This window comes from Electrona antarctica (assembly GCF_951216825.1).
Source record: "Electrona antarctica genome assembly, chromosome: 20".
NCBI classification, from domain to species: Eukaryota; Metazoa; Chordata; class Actinopteri; order Myctophiformes; family Myctophidae; genus Electrona; species Electrona antarctica.
This window is the reverse complement of record NC_136801.1, coordinates 5,833,477-5,854,087: the sequence shown is the minus strand read 5'-3', so window position 1 is coordinate 5,854,087 and position 20,611 is coordinate 5,833,477. Positions and strand designations below refer to the sequence as shown.

General features: G+C 44.4%; 2 protein-coding genes across 3 annotated transcripts in view; both read right to left on the bottom strand.

Annotated features, from left to right (window-relative positions):
- Positions 1-17,978, bottom strand: part of cUnh8orf34 (chromosome Un C8orf34 homolog) — a 109,230-nt gene extending 91,252 nt beyond the window's left edge. The window contains exon 1 of the mRNA XM_079489295.1: positions 17,495-17,978. Within this exon, the coding sequence (XP_079345421.1) occupies positions 17,495-17,563 (69 nt within the window). The 5' untranslated portion in view covers positions 17,564-17,978. The remainder of the gene's footprint in view (positions 1-17,494) is intronic.
- A 1,237-nt stretch (positions 17,979-19,215) lies between these two features.
- The window catches only part of prex2 (phosphatidylinositol-3,4,5-trisphosphate-dependent Rac exchange factor 2), a 218,828-nt gene continuing 217,432 nt past the window's right edge, over positions 19,216-20,611 (bottom strand). For both annotated transcript variants that reach the window (XM_079488991.1, XM_079488992.1), the window contains one exon: positions 19,216-20,439. In XM_079488991.1, coding sequence (XP_079345117.1) covers positions 20,394-20,439 — 46 coding nt within the window. In that variant the 3' untranslated portion in view covers positions 19,216-20,393. The remainder of the gene's footprint in view (positions 20,440-20,611) is intronic.

The window sequence follows — 20,611 nt, the reverse complement described above, 5'->3', positions numbered from 1 at the left end:
CTTTTTTTTGCTGTCTCTCTAGATCTCAAACATCAAGGTTAACGCGTTGATCAAAAGGTTTCACACATTTTCTGACATATTCTCTTCCGATTCCAATTGAGCCTAGTTTTACAGAGTTCTCAGCATGTCCCTCAACACACACAGAAGGGTATATATAACGAGGAAGATATTCAACAAAAAATAAATCACATATTCAAAAAATAATACCTTGCAACCATCCCTGCCAATCATGAATTCATAGTCCACACCCTGTGCACTCAGACTATGACATGGGACCGCAACTGTCACTACAGATCCGAGATCCCATAGCCCCACTAAATAAAAGAATGGCCACCTACTACTCCACCTAATGTCGTTTTAGCACATCGAGTGCTACTGTGGGTTCTTGCTGACACAATTGATGAGACCGCTTTGTAATTAAAGCGTGTACCTTTTATTGACCACACACATGAACTACAACAGCCTTGCCGAGGCTGCTGCTTGCCATGCATTTAAAACAAAAGTTGTTTATTACGTTAGCGCCGTCGAGCCAGCTCTCTCACTCTGCTGGCGTTCTCTCTGGTTTGGCCTTGAAGCCTGAAGCCAGCTCCAGCATGCTACTGTCTACAGTATAAAGTGGAGAACACTTCTAGACAATTGGAAACACCTGCCAATGAATGAACCCTCTGGCACCTTTATAAATACTCGCCAGACCCGTTCAAGTGAATGGCTTAAACTAGAGGTCCCATCAGTACAATCTGAACTAGGAAAATCAGCTTTTTGCTTCGATGCCCCCACCACATGGAACACTTTACAGCAAACATTGAAAATGAATACCCCAATAGCTTATGGTCAATTTAATAACCTGCTTTTGAACCTCCCTACCTCTATAGAGCGTCGCAGTCCCGCCCCTACCAGGGCCCAGGAAATGATTCTCCGTTCATTTTCCTCATAGACATTTCAGAAAGTATTTATTTAAAGACGTTTACGCCGCGGACAAAGCCAACTCGAGTCGTGACAAATCATGACAACAAAGGGCCAAACAAAGAATTAGAAAGTAGAAAAAAACGGCAGGTTACAATTTTTTGTTGTTTGGACTGTGACGCTCTATATGTAACTGTTTTTAACTTATGTTTTGTCTCACTGTCTGTATAATAATGTTTCTATGCCTTACATGAAGATTTGATTTTTATACCTGCATGTCTTAAATTGTTTCATATACTGTATGTAATCTGGTCAGCATTGAAAATGAGGGAGAACCTCAATTGCTCTTTTGAGAATAAATAAAGGTTTCAATCAACCTTTCCCGTTAGTCAACCCCCCCATTTCCACCGATGTCCGTTAGGCATGTAACGATTCACTCAACTCACGATACGATTCGTATCACGATATGAGGTTCACGATACGATTTCACGATATTAAAAAATATATATATATTTTAATGAGAAATTACCGTTTTAATTTTATATAATTTATCTTCCCCCCTGAGATGTTTTATTTAACTACATTGCAAAAGAAGTAGCATTACTTTTGACAGTGCAGAAACATAATTGCCTTCCTTGATGAGCATCAACGACCATCATCACCTGGGCACAGTCACACACACACACAGCTCCCCTCTACAGTGCTCTACTACTGAAAGTGACTATCATTTCTCTCCAAAAGCACTTGAATATGATGGAATATGACTAAAGCTCACATTTCACATCACACACTAGCCCCCCCTAAAATCGCATTTCAATGAATAGATTCATATCATCGGGATTAATATCGATATATATATATCGATATACGATATCGTTACATGCCTAATGTCCGTATGTCCACTGTCCGTACACAGAATAGCCTGGTGAAAATGTCAATCAACAGCCTAAATGTGGGAAACTGGGAACGTTTTAAAAGAACAGCTTCCTCACTCCCTGCATAGGACATCATGGCAGTGTGCAAGTTCTGACTGATCTTACGGATTGACAGAGTTTTGTTCATTTGATAAAACCCACTAGAAGTGTGCCACGAATGTCTGCATCATCTGCAGAGATCCTTCCCTCTGCCTGTATTGTCTTATGTTTCTTTGTTCGGGATGTTTTTGGGCGTCAACCCTTGGGCAGTAGGTGTGTCACTAACAATCAGAGCTCAAACTAGATCCCACCCAGGAGATCCATAGTTCAGACAGAGAGAGTGTGTGTGTGTGTGTGTGTGTGTGTGTGTGCATGCATGCGTGCGTGGCTGCACGCTCGTGTGCGTGTGTGCGTGCGTGCGTGCGTGCGTGCGTGCGTGCGTGCGTGTGTGTGTGCATGCATGCGTGCGTGGCTGCACGCTCGTGTGTGTGTGTGCGTGTGTGCGTGCGTGTGTGCGTGCGTGCGTGCGTGCGTGTGTTTGTGTGTGCATGCATGCGTGCGTGGCTGCACGCTCGTGTGTGTGTGTGTGCGTGTGTGCGTGCGTGTGTGCGTGCGTGCGTGCGTGCGTGTGTTTGTGTGTGTGTCAGTGTGTGACTCCTGGCTGACTGACTGACCTCTCTACAGGACCGGGGCTGAAAGCAGAAGCACAGCGGATTAGCAACACTGCACAAGCTGTCAATACCAGTGTGGATGGATACACCTCTCCCCTGAGGTATCTGCTGTATGAGCAAAGACATGTCGTTCTACGCTGCTGGGCAACTACAGCAACACATGAACCAAATGGCTCAGGGGTGTCATTTGGGGTCTCAGATGTGCAAGTGTTCACATCATCATGGATGGGAGGACGTAGTGGCGCCTTCGCCTGTTTATTGTAATGCTACAGTGTCCCTTCCCAATTCAGTCCGGTGAACTGGTCCACATTGTGGTGCATGTAAATTTGTCTGAGCGAGGTCCCCTCTCACCGCGCGGGCCAGGGGGACCCGGGCCAAGTCTTCAGACATCACGACCACAAATACACAACCATTCGGAGAGGGTCATGCTACGGACGGATACGGGGGGTACGCCGTGGGCCGTCTTGTCTGTGTCTTAATAAACCCTCAGACATGATAGCCTAATTCTGTCATCAGGCGGGCCTGGGGGGGGAACACTGCACACCACACAGCGTTCACCCAGAACAGTAAAGAACACATTAAACGTAAAACAAACTACTACTTATTACTGAAGAGAGGACAAGAAAGAGGCAGCGATGGTAGCCAGATATCCATAAGTTGTTGAACAGCAGATTGTGCTAAACTGCATTTATTCATGACGGCAGCAGTATGTGAGCTGTGGTGTTCCACAAGGAAGCATACTAGGACATTTACTGTTCCTAATATATGTAAACGGCATGACATCAGCTTGTGACTGCAACTTGTTCCTGTTCGCAGATGACTCAGCACTGCTGGTCTCAGACAGGAACAAACTGCAGGTTGAAAAGGCCCTCAGCTCCGAACTCGTTAGAATCTGCACCTGGCTCGCTGATAAACTATCCTTACACCTGGGAAAAACTGAATCCATTCTCTTTGGATCAAATAGTAATCTCAGCAAGGCAGATGGCTTCTTGGTTAGAGTGGGTGACAATATTATCACACGAAAAAATAAAATTACCTACCTAGGTTCTGGAGGCAAATCTTTTCGGTGATAAAATGGCCACCAACGTAATCAAAAAAGTCCACCAAAGAACAAGATTCCTATACAGGATCTCCTCACTGGTCGACAAAAACACCTTGAAGACCCTAACAGGAGCCCTCGTACAAGGTTTCTTCAACTATGAATGCACCTCTTGGTACCACAGCACCCCAAAGGCCCTTAAGACAAGGCTCCAGACTTCCTAAAACAAACTGGTCAGGCAAATACTTGGCCTCACTCCCCAAACCCACCTCACCCCTGCCCACTTTGACAGGCTGGAATGGCTTAGGGTTGACGACAGAGTACAGCATCTTGCAATGGGTCTGGTCCACAAGATTCAATACACCGCCAAGATACCCATGTACCTATCTAAATACTTCCATAATGTCAACGAAGTCCACACCCACAACACCAGAGGGAGCTCAACAAACCATGTGCAACCCAGATTTGGCACAAACAAGGGACTAAATTAATTTCGCTCCTATGCCACCAAAATGTGGAACGCAATTCGAAACTGGCCCCCGTAAAATCTGAATCCCCCACCCACCCCCTTTTCCCGTCACTGTATACGTATGCTTTCTTTTCCCTTTTTACCTCCTTTATGATGATGATTTCCTGTTTTTGGCTATATAGAAGTGTAGTGTTTGTATGTCTCTAAATGTTATGATGAATTAAACAAGGTGGACCCTCTTGTAAACAAGTGTAGTGCTTTATTGTTAACTGTTAACTCACAGTTGAGTTGAGTTGTGCTCGAAATGTACTGTAATTCTGCAAACTGTTAATAAATACTACTAGATACTACAATCAATCAATCAATCAATCAATCAATGGTGACTGCTAGCGTTTCTGACAAACAAACAGCTCCGTGTTGCCAGATTTGTAAGAGGAACAAGGTCCATGAAAATAAGTCCAAATTAAGCAAGCTGACTGTCAAACTTTATCACCGAAAGTTGTTTTAGAGCAGTAGTTCTCGAACATTTTCATGTCAAGGACCCCAATATTTTAAAGCAACTTTACAGATAAACAAGTCCAAAGTAGCTTATAATGAGCAGACTTGGCAACACTGTCTGTAGCTCAAACATATCTACATTCTACAAGCTTACAATATTAAATATTAGGTATTAACCCATTTTGGGCAGGAACCCCTTTTGGTGTTTAAAGCATTATGTTATGCTTTAGCTATTGAAAAATAGCAGATCTACAAGCTCATAACGTGGCACAGAGTGTCGCGCTACGAGCTTGTAGGTCTGCTATTTTTGAAAAATCGTGAAAATGTGGCGCAAATCCTGACAGAAAACTGTCAGGATTTAGAAGACATTATATAAATTTCGACGTCAGGCCTAAATGGGTTAAAGTTAATTAAAACCAGCAGTGCAGATACCCTATGTATTTTTCAGAATGGACAAAACAATGAATTATATCATATATTGATACTGGCCAAAATGTCTCATTGGTACATCCCAAAATAATACGAGAAGACATACAGTATTACACAGCATAATGGTTCTTCCTTTCCTAAAAGCCTTTCATATGATAGATATAAAAAGCCCTGTCAGATAGACCTATGATATTCTTCTTAATGGAACTGCCAAAGGAAAAAGCATGCTGCATAGTAACTGATAAGACAATGGAACAGGGTAGTTGTTTTTGAGCAGACAAGAGAAAGTGGTGGAGGAGAACAACTGCGCTATAATTATTGCTACAGCCTACAATTGTGTAGGGTGTGTGGATGTGGAGGGAGGATGTGACTGCTCTGCAGTGCATTGTGTAGGGTGTGTGGATGTGGAGGGAGGATGTGACTGCTCTGCAGTGCATTGTGTAGGGTGTGTGGATGTGGAGGGAGGATGTGACTGCTCTGCAGTGCATTGTGTAGGGTGTGTGGATGTGGAGGGAGGATGTGACTGCTCTGCAGTGCATTGTGTAGGGTGTGTGGATGTGGAGGGAGGATGTGACTGCTCTGCAGTGCATTGTGTAGGGTGTGTGGATGTGGAGGGAGGATGTGACTGCTCTGCAGTGCATTGTGTAGGGTGTGTGGATGTGGAGGGAGGATGTGACTGCTCTGCAGTGCATTGTGTAGGGTGTGTGGATGTGGAGGGAGGATGTGACTGCTCTGCAGTGCATTGTGTAGGGTGTGTGGATGTGGAGGGAGGATGTGACTGCTCTGCAGTGCATTGTGTAGGGTGTGTGGATGTGGAGGGAGGATGTGACTGCTCTGCAGTGCATTGTGTAGGGTGTGTGGATGTGGAGGGAGGATGTGACTGCTCTGCAGTGCATTGTGTAGGGTGTGGATGTGGAGGGAGGATGTGACTGCTCTGCAGTGCATTGTGTAGGGTGTGTGGATGTGGAGGGAGGATGTGACTGCTCTGCAGTGCATTGTGTAGGGTGTGTGGATGTGGAGGGAGGATGTGACTGCTCTGCAGTGCATTGTGTAGGGTGTGTGGATGTGGAGGGAGGATGTGACTGCTCTGCAGAGCATTGTGTAGGGTGTGTGGATGTGGAGGGAGGATGTGACTGCTCTGCAGTGCATTGTGTAGGGTGTGGATGTGGAGGGAGGATGTGACTGCTCTGCAGTGCATTGTGTAGGGTGTGTGGATGTGGAGGGAGGATGTGACTGCTCTGCAGTGCATTGTGTAGGGTGTGTGGATGTGGAGGGAGGATGTGACTGCTCTGCAGTGCATTGTGTAGGGTGTGTGGATGTGGAGGGAGGATGGGACTGCTCTGCAGTGCATTGTGTAGGGTGTGTGGACGTGGAGGGAGGATGGGACTGCTCTGCAGTGCATTGTGTAGGGTGTGTGGATGTGGAGGGAGGATGGGACTGCTCTGCAGTGCATTGTGTAGGGTGTGTGGACGTGGAGGGAGGATGTGACTGCTCTGCAGTGCATTGTGTAGGGTGTGTGGATGTGGAGGGAGGATGGGACTGCTCTGCAGTGCATTGTGTAGGGTGTGTGGACGTGGAGGGAGGATGTGACTGCTCTGCAGTGCATTGTGTAGGGTGTGTGGATGTGGAGGGAGGGTGTGTGGATGTGGAGGGAGGATGTGTGGATGTGGAGGGAGGATGTGTGGATGTGGAGGGAGGGTGTGTGGATGTGGAGGGAGGATGTGTGGATGTGGAGGGAGGATGTGTGGATGTGGAGGGAGGGTGTGTGGATGTGGAGGGAGGATGTGACTGCTCTGCAGTGCATTGTGTAGGGTGTGTGGATGTGGAGGGAGGATGTGTGGATGTGGAGGGAGGATGTGACTGCTCTGCAGTGCATTGTGTAGGGTGTGTGGATGTGGAGGGAGGATGTGTGGATGTGGAGGGAGGATGGGACTGCTCTGCAGTGCATTGTGTAGGGTGTGTGGATGTGGAGGGAGGATGTGACTGCTCTGCAGTGCATTGTGTAGGGTGTGTGGATGTGGAGGGAGGATGTGACTGCTCTGCAGTGCATTGTGTAGGGTGTGTGGATGTGGAGGGAGGATGTGACTCTGCAGTGCATTGTGTAGGGTGTGTGGATGTGGAGGGAGGATGTGACTGCTCTGCAGTGCATTGTGTAGGGTGTGTGGATGTGGAGGGAGGATGTGACTGCTCTGCAGTGCATTGTGTAGGGTGTGTGGATGTGGAGGGAGGATGTGGAGGGAGGATGTGGAGGGAGGATGTGTGGATGTGGAGGGAGGATGTGACTGCTCTGCAGTGCATTGTAGGGTGTGTGGATGTGGAGGGAGGATGTGACTGCTCTGCAGTGCATTGTGTAGTAGACAGCTCTTGAAAGAAAGAAGAGGAAACACATGGCATGCATTGCTCTTTGTTTAGCTATTTCTGGGTACCAGCCTGGATGCCTAGTATACAGTTAACGTCATGCTTGCCTTGCACACAGAAACACTGAAATAAAACATGATGAAGAATGAATGTTATTAACTACAGCTGCCATAATGCTGTATCTGTGAAAATGATCCAACATAAGAGTTTTAACACTCCTGTGCTTTGTTGAATCAGGCCTTTCAACCAAAACATATTTAACTTTTCATGATAAATGCTTTCCTGTTTATGTGATGTATTCCCGTGCTTTTTTGTTCTTGCTTAATGTAAGTCGCTCTGGATTAAGAGCGTCTGCTAAATGCCTAAATTGTAAATTGTAACTAAACTCCCAAAACCACTTTGCAACTAGTGGATGAAACTCCCCCATTCCATCCCTCCTTCCATTATACATTTTGGCATGGCTTTAAATGAGTTGTTGGTGCCAATCAATTAACTAGGATGCAGCAGCCCAGGCCATGGGCTTGGGTTTGTGAGAAAAGAGTGAGGAGTATAATTCTTCTTCAAAGACAATTTGCGTACATACTGTAGACATACTATACGAGATACAGGCAGAGCCGGACTTACCGTTGGGCTAGGGTGGGCTGAAGCCCGGGGGCCCACGACTAGAGGGGCCCCCGAAAAAAATAATAATAAAAAAAAAAAAAAATTATATATATTTTTTTTTTTTTTTTTTTTTTTTTATAACTAAAGTATTGAAATCCAATTGACCAATTCAAGTGAAATGTGTGTATAGTTATTGTATTTAGTTGATTCAGAGCACATTGTGAAATATTTTGCTGTAAAACTGCATTAGTGCACTATTGCCTACTAGTGGCTGCATTCATTCAGCACCATGGACAGCGACTAGTCTGTCTGCCTGCCTGCCTGTCTGCCTGCCTGCCTGCCTGCCTGCCTGCCTGCCTGCCTGCCTGCCTGCCTGCCTGCCTGCCTGCCACTCTTTTTAGGGGCCTGGGTACCCCAAAATGAAAACAAAATAGCCCAAATTTTTTTCGTCCTCGCGGCTGTGCCGCGAGGCCGAATCGCAGGCCGCGCGGCTGCGCCGCGCGCCCCAAGGGGGGCCCTCAAATTTTCTCCAGCCCGGGGGCCCTCAGCAAGGTAAATCCGGCTCTGGATACAGGGTCTTCTCTGCATACATAAGTAGGGGTTTCTCTGTGTACATGCATACTATAAATAAATGAACTCTTATTTACAGTATGTACACAGAGAAACTCCTACGTATGTATGCAGAGAAAACCCTGTATCTCATATAGTATGTCTACAGTATACGTACAGTATGTACCTTGAAATATTATTTCAAGGTTACAGTACGCTGCTACTGGGCATTTCAATGTACTGTGTTTAGTGTGTTACAGTGAGACTCACTTCACTGCATACAATTTCCTGTCAAAGCTGACCTTGTTTCAGTTCTCACGGAGGCCTGATCTCGATTTGTTTCTGTTCAGAGCTAACTGAGCAAAGTGCTGGGCCAATCAACGTCAAACGTTTCGTGCAGGCTGCCAGTAGCTGGGCCAAAGGAAGGAATACACTCAATCCTAATTCTTGTTCAATCAAAATGGTGGCGCTATACCAGCCCAATTTATTTTTTGGCGTATAACTCTTGAACTGTAGGTCATACATCAAAATAAGATCTGCCCTAGATTCCTTTAATCATGATGCAACTCTCTATACTGCAATACTCAATCAAGCTAGATTTTCAACCATTTCAACGCACTTTTTGCTACTGCTACTCTACTACTACTATTTTGTCAAAAACTCACACAAATTGCCACATCTCTGACTCATCCTTCTACCCTAATTGAAAAGGCGTGCAAAGGAGTATGCCCGTTTATCCGTTCCTCTTCTTCTTCCAAACCACTCCGTTTGCACAGATCTCTCCATGCACCCATACTAATGCATGCCATAGTAGGAAACAACACACACTGCATTGCATGCTTTCAATTTGCATATTTACCAGTTTGCAATTGTATGACACTAGAATTTCGCGGGCCTTCGGCCCGCTCATCCTAACGCGATGCGTCGCAAATGGGAAGAAGGCAATGGCAACCCATGATGTTTTCATTTATGCATTTGCTTGGAAAGCGCAAAGTTGGCAAGCTGGCTGAGTGGCCCTGTTTGGTTTTGTGTATGTGCGTATGAAAGCGAGCATGGCAAGGCGCAGGAACAGTATACTGTACTGTACTGTACTGTAAGTGTTTGTACTGTACTGTAGTCATGTGTACTGTACTGTACTGTTCTCTGTACTGTTGTATTAGTGTTTTTTTATTATTATTATTATTACATGGATTAATATTCTGATGTACTGTACTGTACTGTTCTCTGTACTGTTGATATTATAGTTAGTAGTGTTGTGTTATTATTTATTATTATTATTATTATTATTATTATTACATGGATTAATATTCTGATGTGAGCTTTCTTTCTGTACTGTACTGTACTCATGTGTACTGTAGTGTTCGCTGTATTGTTGATATTATTGTTGTTATTAGTGTAGTGTTGTTATTTATTATTATTATTATGATTGAAAGAGAGCATGGCAAGGCGCAGGAACAGTATACTGTACTGTACTGTACTCATGTGTACTGTACTGTTCTCTGTACTGTTATTAGTGTTGTGTGCTTATTTATTGTTATTATTATTATTACATGGATTAATATTCTGATGTACTGTACTGTTCTCTGTACTGTTGATATTATAGTTATTAGTGTTGTGTTATTATGTTTTATTATTATGATTATTATTACATGGATTAATATTCTGATGTGAGGTTTCTTTCTGTACTGTACTCATGTGTACTGTACTGTGCTGTACTGTTGTTATGATTAGTGTAGTGTTCTAATTGTGTATTATTATTATTATTATTAGCGTTTTGTGGCGTGTGTGTGTGTGTGTGTGTGCCATTTCAGCTGCATCGCGAGGCGATCCAAAATCCCCCCCCCCGCGCACGCACGCACGCACACACCACACACACACACGTGTCTGCAGTGACACTGCGTTGTACACAGCTGTTCTATTTCAGCCTTACTGACTGCCAGAGTCAGTGCTTAACACTGGACGCCAATCATCCAGTGTTAAGCAGTCATCCAGGATTCATAGAACCATAGTTACATACGTGACTTACGTGTTGTGTTGCAGCGCGTTGTTGCTGCGTGTAGTGTTGTTGTTGTTATCCATATATATGCGCGTCGGTTCGTCCCGATTGTACCACGCCAGGTGTCGACGCGGTCGTGTTTGCATGAGTGTAACTGTGTATGTAATCGCGGCGCTCTCCATCCAAGTTAGAATCAGTGTAGAACCTGTGTTGTTGTTCTTCGTCTTCTTCTACTTTTGGTTTCCGGCAGGCTGTACACTGTGTGTGTGTGTGTGTGTGTGTGCGCGCGCACGCACGTGTGTGCGTGTGTGTGTGTGTGTGTGTGTGCGTGTGTGTGTGTGTACCGTGTAACTTCCGGTATTGTTTCCGGAAGTGTGAAAGGTAACACGAAACACACGTGGGTCACGTGGTGGGGTTTTGAGCCATTGGGAAGGGCTGATGTAGTGTTGCCAGGTCCACGTATTGTAAGCGAGTGGTAGTGTGTGAAAGTATAGGCTGTAGGCTGTAGGAAGTCAGGGTTTGCGGCCTTGTTTACATAGACGTGGCAACAATGTTTGACAATGTTGGCGGCGCAGCCAATGAAAAGAGTGGAATCACGGGATGCAGTGTTGCCAGGTCCGCGAATTGTAAGGGAGTTGTAAGTAGCGTGTTGAATGGCATTTTTTCTGGGCTTGTTTTCATAGACGTGGCAACAAATTAGGCGGGGGTGTCGGTGCTTGTGGCGTGTTTGTGTTTATTATTTATATTGATATTGTTTGCGAGTGTGGACGGGAGCCGGCTTTAGTGGCAGTGCAATGACAATTTTTACGCGCGTGATGTGGAGTGTGGCCGTGCTGCGCGACATGAGGAGATAGCCATGGGTCGACGCGGAGGGTAAGTCTGTGACGTGTTAGTGTGTTTAGTGGGTTATTGCAGTGTGTCAGACACTCTTGGAGTGACGTAGTAGCTGGTGCCTTTTGTTCCTGTGCGGCGCACAGCGTTTTGGGCACACCTTTTCAATTGTATAATAGATACCATACTATGCAAATGACATCACATTTTCCACATTCTCCAGCCCCCACACACACACACACACACACACACACACACACACACACACACACACACACACGAGTCGAGTTCTAGTTTAATAAACCGGTTAGCTATCAAACACTTTAAAAGTTTGTGGGAGAGGCCTATCCTAAATTACAATTGGCTAATGGGATGTCGGGCAGGCCAGACGGTGGCTCTGACTCAGACATAAACAGGACCACAGCCACACCACTCTGACTCAGACATAACCATAAACAGCCACACCACTCTGACTCAGACATAACCATAAACAGGACCACAGCCACACCACTCTGACTCAGACATAACCATAAACAGGACCACAGCCACACCACTCTGACTCAGACATAACCATAAACAGGACCACAGCCACACCACTCTGACTCAGACATAACCATAAACAGGACCACAGCCACACCACTCTGACTCAGACATATATATAAACAGGACCACAGCCACACCACTCTGACTCAGACATAACCATAAACAGCCACATCACTCTGACTCAGACATATCCATAGGGACCACAGCCACACCACTCTGACTGAGACATAACCATAAACAGGACCACAGCCACATCACTCTGACTCAGACATAACCATAAACAGGACCACAGCCACACCACTCTGACTCAGACATAACCATAAACAGGACCACAGCCACACCACTCCGACATAACCATAAACAGGACCACAGCCACACCACTCTGACTCAGACATAACCATAAACAGGACCACAGCCACACCACTCTGACATATCCATAAACAGGACCACAGCCACACCACTCTGACATATCCATAAACAGGACCACAGCCACACCACTCTGACTCAGACATAACCATAAACAGGACCACAGCCACATCACTCTGACTCAGACATATCCATAAACAGCCACATCACTGACTCAGACATAACCATAAACAGGACCACAGCCACACCACTCTGACTCAGACATAACCATAAACAGGACCACAGCCACACCACTCTGACTCAGACATAACCATAAACAGGACCACAGCCACACCACTCTGACTCAGACATAACCATAAACAGGACCACAGCCACACCACTCTGACATATTCATAAACAGGACCACAGCCACACCACTCTGACTCAGACATAACCATAAACAGGACCACAGCCACACCACTCTGACTCAGACATAACCATAAACAGCAACACCACTCTGACTCAGACATAACCATAAACAGGACCACAGCCACACCACTCTGACTCAGACATAACCATAAACAGGACCACAGCCACACCACTCTGACTCAGACATAACCATAAACAGGACCACAGCCACATCACTCTGACATAACCATAAACATTAGCGGTGTGACGTAGGTGTGAGCCTGTGAGGGCTACGTACCTTCCACTTTGCCCAACAATCAACCCAAAATTTTAATCACACTGAGGTGCCTCTAAACAACGAAGAGCCAAAAGCGTAATAATTGTATTTATTTGGCTTTTTCTGCCTTTATTGATAGGTTGAAAGTAATCTGACAGGAAATGGGGCGAGAGATGGGGGGGGAAGACACGCGGCAAAGGTTGTCGGGATCGGGAGTCAAACCCACGGCACGCCGTCAGGCTGGATCCGCAGCCTAGATGCCCAGACGGTTGAGCTAACCGTCCAGGCCGTTAACTTTATTCTTAATATAACTTTAATTCTAAACCCTGCAGAAGACAGTAACAAGCGGTCTCTCTTCTGGATTCAACGTCTCTAAACCAGTGCATCAATTTTGCAATGGAGTGCCCATGGATCTTTATGCATTTGGGGCAACAAAGAGTATTTTAAGAGCAAAGTAAACCAAGTTACCCCATTTATCAGGAGGGGGGATGGAGACCCCTGGGGGCATTTCATAGGTTCCTAGTGTATCACTTCACTCTTCATTTTCCTCTGCAAATTGACCTACAGTAGAGAGCAATCCAATGGTGCATAGTAATGGTACTGTACGTGGTAAAGCTTGTCTATTTAACCCATTTGTGTTTTAAACATTATGTTATAATTTAGCTATTGAAAAATAGCAGATCTACAAGCTCATAGCGCGCCACCGAGTGGCGCGCTACGAGCTTGTAGGTCTGCTATTTTTGAAAAATCGTGAAAATATTTATTTTAGAAAACTGGAGGATTTAGAAGATTTTTATTTTATTTCGAGGTCAGGCCTAAATGGATTAAGTCAACACTGGCTACATCTTGTGTGTTAATTACTGACACTGGCTACATCTTTTGTGTTAATTACTGACACTGGCTACATCTTGTGTATGACGACATGTCCTACATCTTGTGTATGACGACATGTCCTACATCTTGTGTATGACGACATGTCCTACATCTTGTGTATGACGACATGTCCTACATCTTGTGTATGACGACATGTCCTACATCTTGTGTATGACGACATGTCCTACATCTTGTGTATGATGACACTGCCTAGAGCTTGTATACAGTATTTACTTATCCAGTTATATTCACTCACTGTACAAATGGATTACACGCTAACCTATAATGGCATAAGCTCATTTATCTTTTGGACAGCAGTTATTTTGATTGTCACCACACGCACCAGCTTTATGCCACGTAAGTCATTAATTTTGCTTTAACCCATTTTGGGTCGGGAACCCCTTTTGGTGTTAGCATTATGTTATGCTTTAGCTATTGAAAAATAGCAGATCTACAAGCTCATCTACGAGCTTGTAGGTCTGCTATTTTTGACTGATATAGAAACATAGCTTTTTCAGAAAACTGTCATTTTCAAACAGACATTTTTAGAATCTGATCTCAGGTCAAAATGGGGTAATATTCTTCAGTAGCCACATGAAAGCAGGTCTCTTCTGTTCTTTATTGTGCATGAAGACAAAACATTCCTAGTGTCAGAGAGCAACGAGCAAGGAGATGTGAAGACAGGAGAAGACAAGCAACCTTGGAGGGTGAGAGGCAGCACAAATGGGTGCAGAAACACCAGACAGGAAAGACAAAGTAAAGTACACTGCAAGGGTTAATTTTTACACTCTGACCCTTTCCACCGGTTGGTTCCCAATGGGAACCGGTTCAGTTCTTTTTGGTTCTTAGTCCATGAGCCAGAGCTCCAAAATTGGTGTCTGTACGTGTACCCCATATTAAATTGTTTATAGGATCAATAAAAGTAGTAAATTAATACATGATAACCCTTCCACAGTAGTAGCTTTTTCATATTTTCGATTATTTTGCATATTTTCCTACATAATGCCTCATTTGCATATTTAAAAATGTTAAATTTGTAATACAATAAATCATTGTCTTCGTGTAAGTACTCAATTGGGGAAGTTTCATGGTGATAAAAAATCTAATATAGGTATGGTTTTGCCCACTCAATTCATAATTAATGTTTCAATTTTGGAGCTCTGGCTCATGGACTAAAAACCAAAAAGAACTGAACCGGTTCCCATTGGGAACCAACCGGTGGAAAAGGGGCCTCTGAGAGTTGAACTAACACTCAGGATTTCACGGCGTAGAGACAGGGCACACCGAGGATCATATCCACATTGTGTTCAGCACCGTCTCGCTGAGTGCTGTGGCCCCGACATGATGTAATATTGATTCTTGACATACTCCACTGGCTCACTCCATGTTAGCGCTGAGTCGCTGTCCTCGGTGCTGAAACAGCCCTCGCTGCATAGTGCATTGAAGTGCATACAACAGCTGCTTTACATGCAGACTGTGTGTGCCACAGCGAGAAGGCCAGGTAAAACCAGGATGTGTTTCATCAGCACTTTTGAAACATGATGTGCATGCAGATTTAATAATTCATTCATCATTATGGTGTGCAACTGCAAGCAAACACACGCACACACACAAATCTTAACTTGACCTAGAACCATCCCCGGCGCTGACTCATCATCCTTCATCCCTTCAGTGTCCAATTTTAATATGTACAGATTTCTAAGGCATCTGTTGAACTCAAAACAAGCTGTTTCAGCTTAATGTTCTGCCTATAGATCTCCCTTCTTCTCTATTCTGCACACACCTGTCTTGTCTGGTTCAACAAGAAGATCCAATAACAAACAAGGAAAGTAGTAATGCCTTTGGTTGCTAGGATGCCACGCTGAGAACACACTATGATGAGCAGCTCCCTACACACTAGACAGTCAGTCAGCCAGTCAGTCAGTCAGTCAGATAAGCAGGTGTGGTACCCTTTAAGCTGCTTGGTCTGTGCTATTTGGAAAACAGTATACAGTAGTACACAACCAATGTCAATTAGCCTACTATTACTACAGGGTAAAGCTAAACTCAAGAATAGGCTATTCAGAAGGCTAACATATTACTAAAATCACACCCGTGTGAAGTGAGAGATGAAACTCCATGTGGGGGTCCCCGGAAGTTCCAGACACACAGAAACGCGGCCAGGGTGCCGGCCTGGTTCTGAGTCCGAGCCGCCCAGTATCCGAAACGGTCAAGAAATGACAGTTACCGTGTGGGGGTCCCCAGGGGGTCCCCGGAACATCCAGACCCCCAGGAACGTGCTCAGGGTGCCGGCCAGGTTCCGACGAGCCGCCCAGTGTCCGAAATGGTCAAGAAATTACAGAGTTACCGTGTGGGGGTCCCCAGGGGGTCCCTCTAGTGTACTGTACTGTCACTATAATGTAACACCCCAAATCATCATATATATACAGTTGGTGTGTGTGTGTGTGTGTGTGTGCGCGCAACAGTGACACTTGGTTGTGAAAACCAACCAAACGCTATTTCGTGCTCAGCCAGGGACAGGTGAGGGACACACATAGCTGTCTATAGGAGTGGTTGCACCACTCAAAAAAAATAACCCTCTGAAATGCAAACTTGCACAAAATGGCTCATAAGTTGTCTGACCTAAAGGTCACTACTTAAGTCACTAAACAAACGCTATCCGTGAACCTTTGTGAGGAGGGTCATTAGAGGTAGTAAGTAACATTAATTGTTTAACAACTTCTTGAACCTCAGAAAGTTAGCATCCATATTCTGGGGGGGGAACATTAGCCAAAATAGTCTATTTGCCAGCCCATAGAGCCCCATTGTGAACCCCGGACACCAAGGTTTTATGTTAGAAATGTTTAGTATGTCGGTCCCATGCAGCATGTAGAAACTGCCAGATGCTAACTTGCATATGTTGAGCAATTTTCAGAATTGGCATAATATGTGACCATACCATTAACAAACTATAGAAGGCAAAATATTCAAAATTAAGTAGCATGTGACGTGTCAAACTAGGGGGTTTTCATGATGCTGAATCAATTCCAAGCATTAGTTTCGCAAAAAAAAAACTCTCATTGGGCTAAAAACGGCCATTGCTGTCATCACAATTGTGATGATGTCAGCACATTTGTGCTGTGGCTATGGCCTATGATCATTATGCCAATTATGAAAATTGTGACATATGAAAATAACATATGCAAATTAGCATCTGGCAGTTTCTACATGCTGGGGACCCATGGATACTCAACATTTCTAACATAAAACGTTGCTGTACTCAACATGCCTGGGTTCACATTCTCGCAAGTGGACTAAAAAATGGCTAATTTTGGTGAGGAGGATTTTGGCGTAGACTGTAGGCCTAAGTGAAAAAGCGGTCCAAGTACAGTCGGAGCCAAATTGGCTGACAGTTCCACTACTAAGTCTAGTGGTAGAAGGCGTCGTTGCTTTACATCCATTTGCTCCCAATCCGAGGTTAAACGCCAACCCTTTTCTGCTGTAAGACATCTAAAAATGCAGCGCAGCGCAGTGGGACGTTTCAGAGTCCTGTGAAGATGAATCACATCACAACGAAACTCCCTGTATTGAAATAGCTGCTTGACTGGAGGATTTCGTCGTACATTAAATGTCTGGAACAACATGTGTGGCGGGGGGTGTTGATATGTAGCCCAACCGCTCTCAATGCAGGTGCGCGTAATTTGGATAAGTAGAATCTAATTGCATATTTCAACGCCTCACAAGAACCCGCGTTAGAAGAATGAATGGCCATGTATATTATTGAAATACTTTATTACTTGTGCGCTTACCTCAAACAAGGGTCCAATTTTATTTTTCTCCAGATATGACTGAATTCTTGACTGCTGTGGAGACGCCATGAAGAAACTGGGAATGTCTCGATAGCACCTTTAGTAGCCTGAAATAAGTTGGAACGGTGTCATTCGTTCAAGTAGACGACTCTCTCGCCGCCCGCCGGTCAGATGGATAAAAAAAAGACTGCACTGCAACCATGTATAGGCTACAATGAAACGGCATAAGTCGTATTGGGAGGACATAAAGTGCGGTGCTTGCACCTCACCCGGTGGCTCGTAGCATGTTGTGGCCGCTCGGTGCTTCGCTGCTTGGCACGGGACCGTCCCCGCCGTGGTCCGTACGTGTCGCTTCGCTTCACCGCGGGTCCCTCTCTCTCTCCCCCTCCCTCCCTCCCTCCTTCTAGCGACAGCTTCCCCCTGGAAGCCAATGGTAAAAAACTGCTCCTTGACAGTGATTACAAATCTTACGCTCATTGGCTGCTATTATAACGTTATCGGTGGGAAAACGCCCCTCCCGTTTATCCACAGGTCGGTCCAGATGTAACTGTACCGTGGCGTGTGGTATGTATGCACCTTTTTACGCATCTGCGCTGCCGCTGCACCAAATATCCGAGAGGCAGCAATTTAGCAGTTAATTATCATGAATAGAATACAGGTGTGTTCTGTTGTTTCAGTAGTAAACTAGAAAAAGTGCCCTTCTGGGCACAGGTCTCCACCAGGAGGATAGGATTGTGTGTGATGTTTGGCAAAATGTTTAGGAGTAATATAAATGTTTGTGTGTGTGTGTGTGTGTGTGTGTGTGTGTGTGTTTGTGAGACGCACAAACACACACAAAGGTTTTTCCTTGGCCTCTAGGGAGTGTGCATACATGGTTTTACACAGATCGGTGCAGTTATAGGTAAAACACAAATCGGCCAGTTATAGCGCCACCATGAGGCTGAGTTGAAAATATTGAAGTGGCATTTCTTCCTCCTAGTGGGAATGTGCGTGCAAAATTTCACGGAAATCACACCATGTGTTCATGATTTGCACCATTTTGTTTGAAACGGAGCACTCCTGCAAACTTTGGAAGCCAATCTTAGCCAATCAGGATGATTGGAGTCTTGAAATCTGAAAGACCCGTTTCGTTGAATGGCTCTAGAGAGACTGTGTACCAATTTGCGTAATGTTTGGCCAAAATCTGTAGGTGTACTGTCAAAACATTTGTTTTGCACAAAGCGGCCTCCTGGTGGCGCTATAACAGGCCAATGTGAAAACTTGGGGGCAGAGGTTCAGCTCTGGCATTCAGGGAGTGTGTGTGCAGAGTATGGCTGCGATCAAGCCAACGGTGCCAGAGATTAGCTGTTCACAGACGGACACACGGACGGACGGACGGACGGAGTGCAAAACATACTCTCTCCCCATGCCTTCGGCCTGGTGGAGACAACTACCTGTAGTAGGCTAAAATTGCAATGACCACAAAATATTATGTTTATCACACATTTAATTTATGTAGGGGCGACGGTGGCTCAGGGGTAGAGTGACTGGATGGGAACCGCAAGGTTGCCAGTTCGATCCCGGGCTCCCCTTAGTGTCGAAGTGTCCTTGAGCAAGACACTGAACCCCTAATTGCTCCTGATGTGCTGGTTGGTACCTTGCATGGTTTCTGCCGCCATCGGTGTATGAATGTGTGTGTGAACAATGCCAGACAATAGGAAAATAAATGTGTTTCGTTCCAATGTTATAATTTTTAATCTTTCTTTTACAAACATATCTTCACATGCTTTTTTAATTGTGTGTTTTGAATATGAAATACACGAGTGCCAAGTCAAGTCACATTTTTTACAATAAATGTAATATTGAGACATTATGCAAAACACTATAAAACTGGAGCTTATTGATGCAGTTTAAAACCACTTGTTTGTTTGCATAGTAGTAAGCTATAGTCATCCTTTCTACAATGTTAACGTCCAATAGTAATCATAAGTATAACAAATAGTAATCCTGAGTACTGGCAATATAAAATAAAGTATGTTTCATAGCTCTACTTCAAAGACCGTGGCATAACCTATGACACGTTAATACTGATAATACAAAACATATTTAGATCTGTGCTGCTCGAAGACACAAAACGGCAGTGTGTAGAAAGTAAAACCTTCACGTCAACATTCAGTGAACCACATCGACTTCCTCAAACAGTCTTGGGGAAATAAGAAGAGAAAAAAAAGCTGGGACACAGGAGTATGACTCCACTTTCACTACAGACCAACTTCTTTTTCTAAAGAATGCATATTTACAAGCCTGTGAACATCATATCTCCAAAGTTATACAAGCAGAAATATTCACATAGTTATGAGAAGTGACTGAATACTGAGTCTCAGATAACACGTAAACCAATAAAGCAGTGAGGCATGATGGGCTGAAGGAACGCAAATAAAGAAACTGTCATCAATGCTTTCTTTTACTCTGTCAATGTGTTTTCCATCACTAACACCTTACTCACTTTATATGATAAAAGTAGCTAAAACTATGAATTATGAATTTCCTTCAAGAAAACCAGGCAGCACACAATTACTTCCATTTGCAGGGTGATCGAACACCGCACTGTTAAGATACAAATGTTTGTTTTCCCAGTCTAAAATAAATTCTAATGAGATGCAGGATGAAAAACAAACAAACAAACAAACAAAAAATAACATTTTCAAATATTTATGGAGTACAGCAAAAGAAAAAAGTATTAAAAAATACTATTTACTGTTTAATATTCTATTTACAGTGAGGCGGCTGCTCTTTGAATCTAAAGAATTGGACCCAATGGTCAATCAGAGTTCCTTCATAGGCAGAGAGAGAAGAGTTGGTGGAAACGTCAGTGTTTGAGATCCAATGCTCCTCAGCACGTCTTCAACGTGGTACTGCATTATGGGTCACCATCTGGAGGTGGAGGCTGGCATAGTTTGTACAGTCTGTGTGGAGAAACACACAGATGAGAAGACGTCAACTCAACTGTACTTTGGGAGGAAAGTGTAATATTCAAGTCTATAGTGCCGCACATACAACACTATTGATAATAATCATATTACATTAAAGGAGAATTCCATACTAAAAGGCTTTCTTACCTTTCTTTGTAGTTGTTAC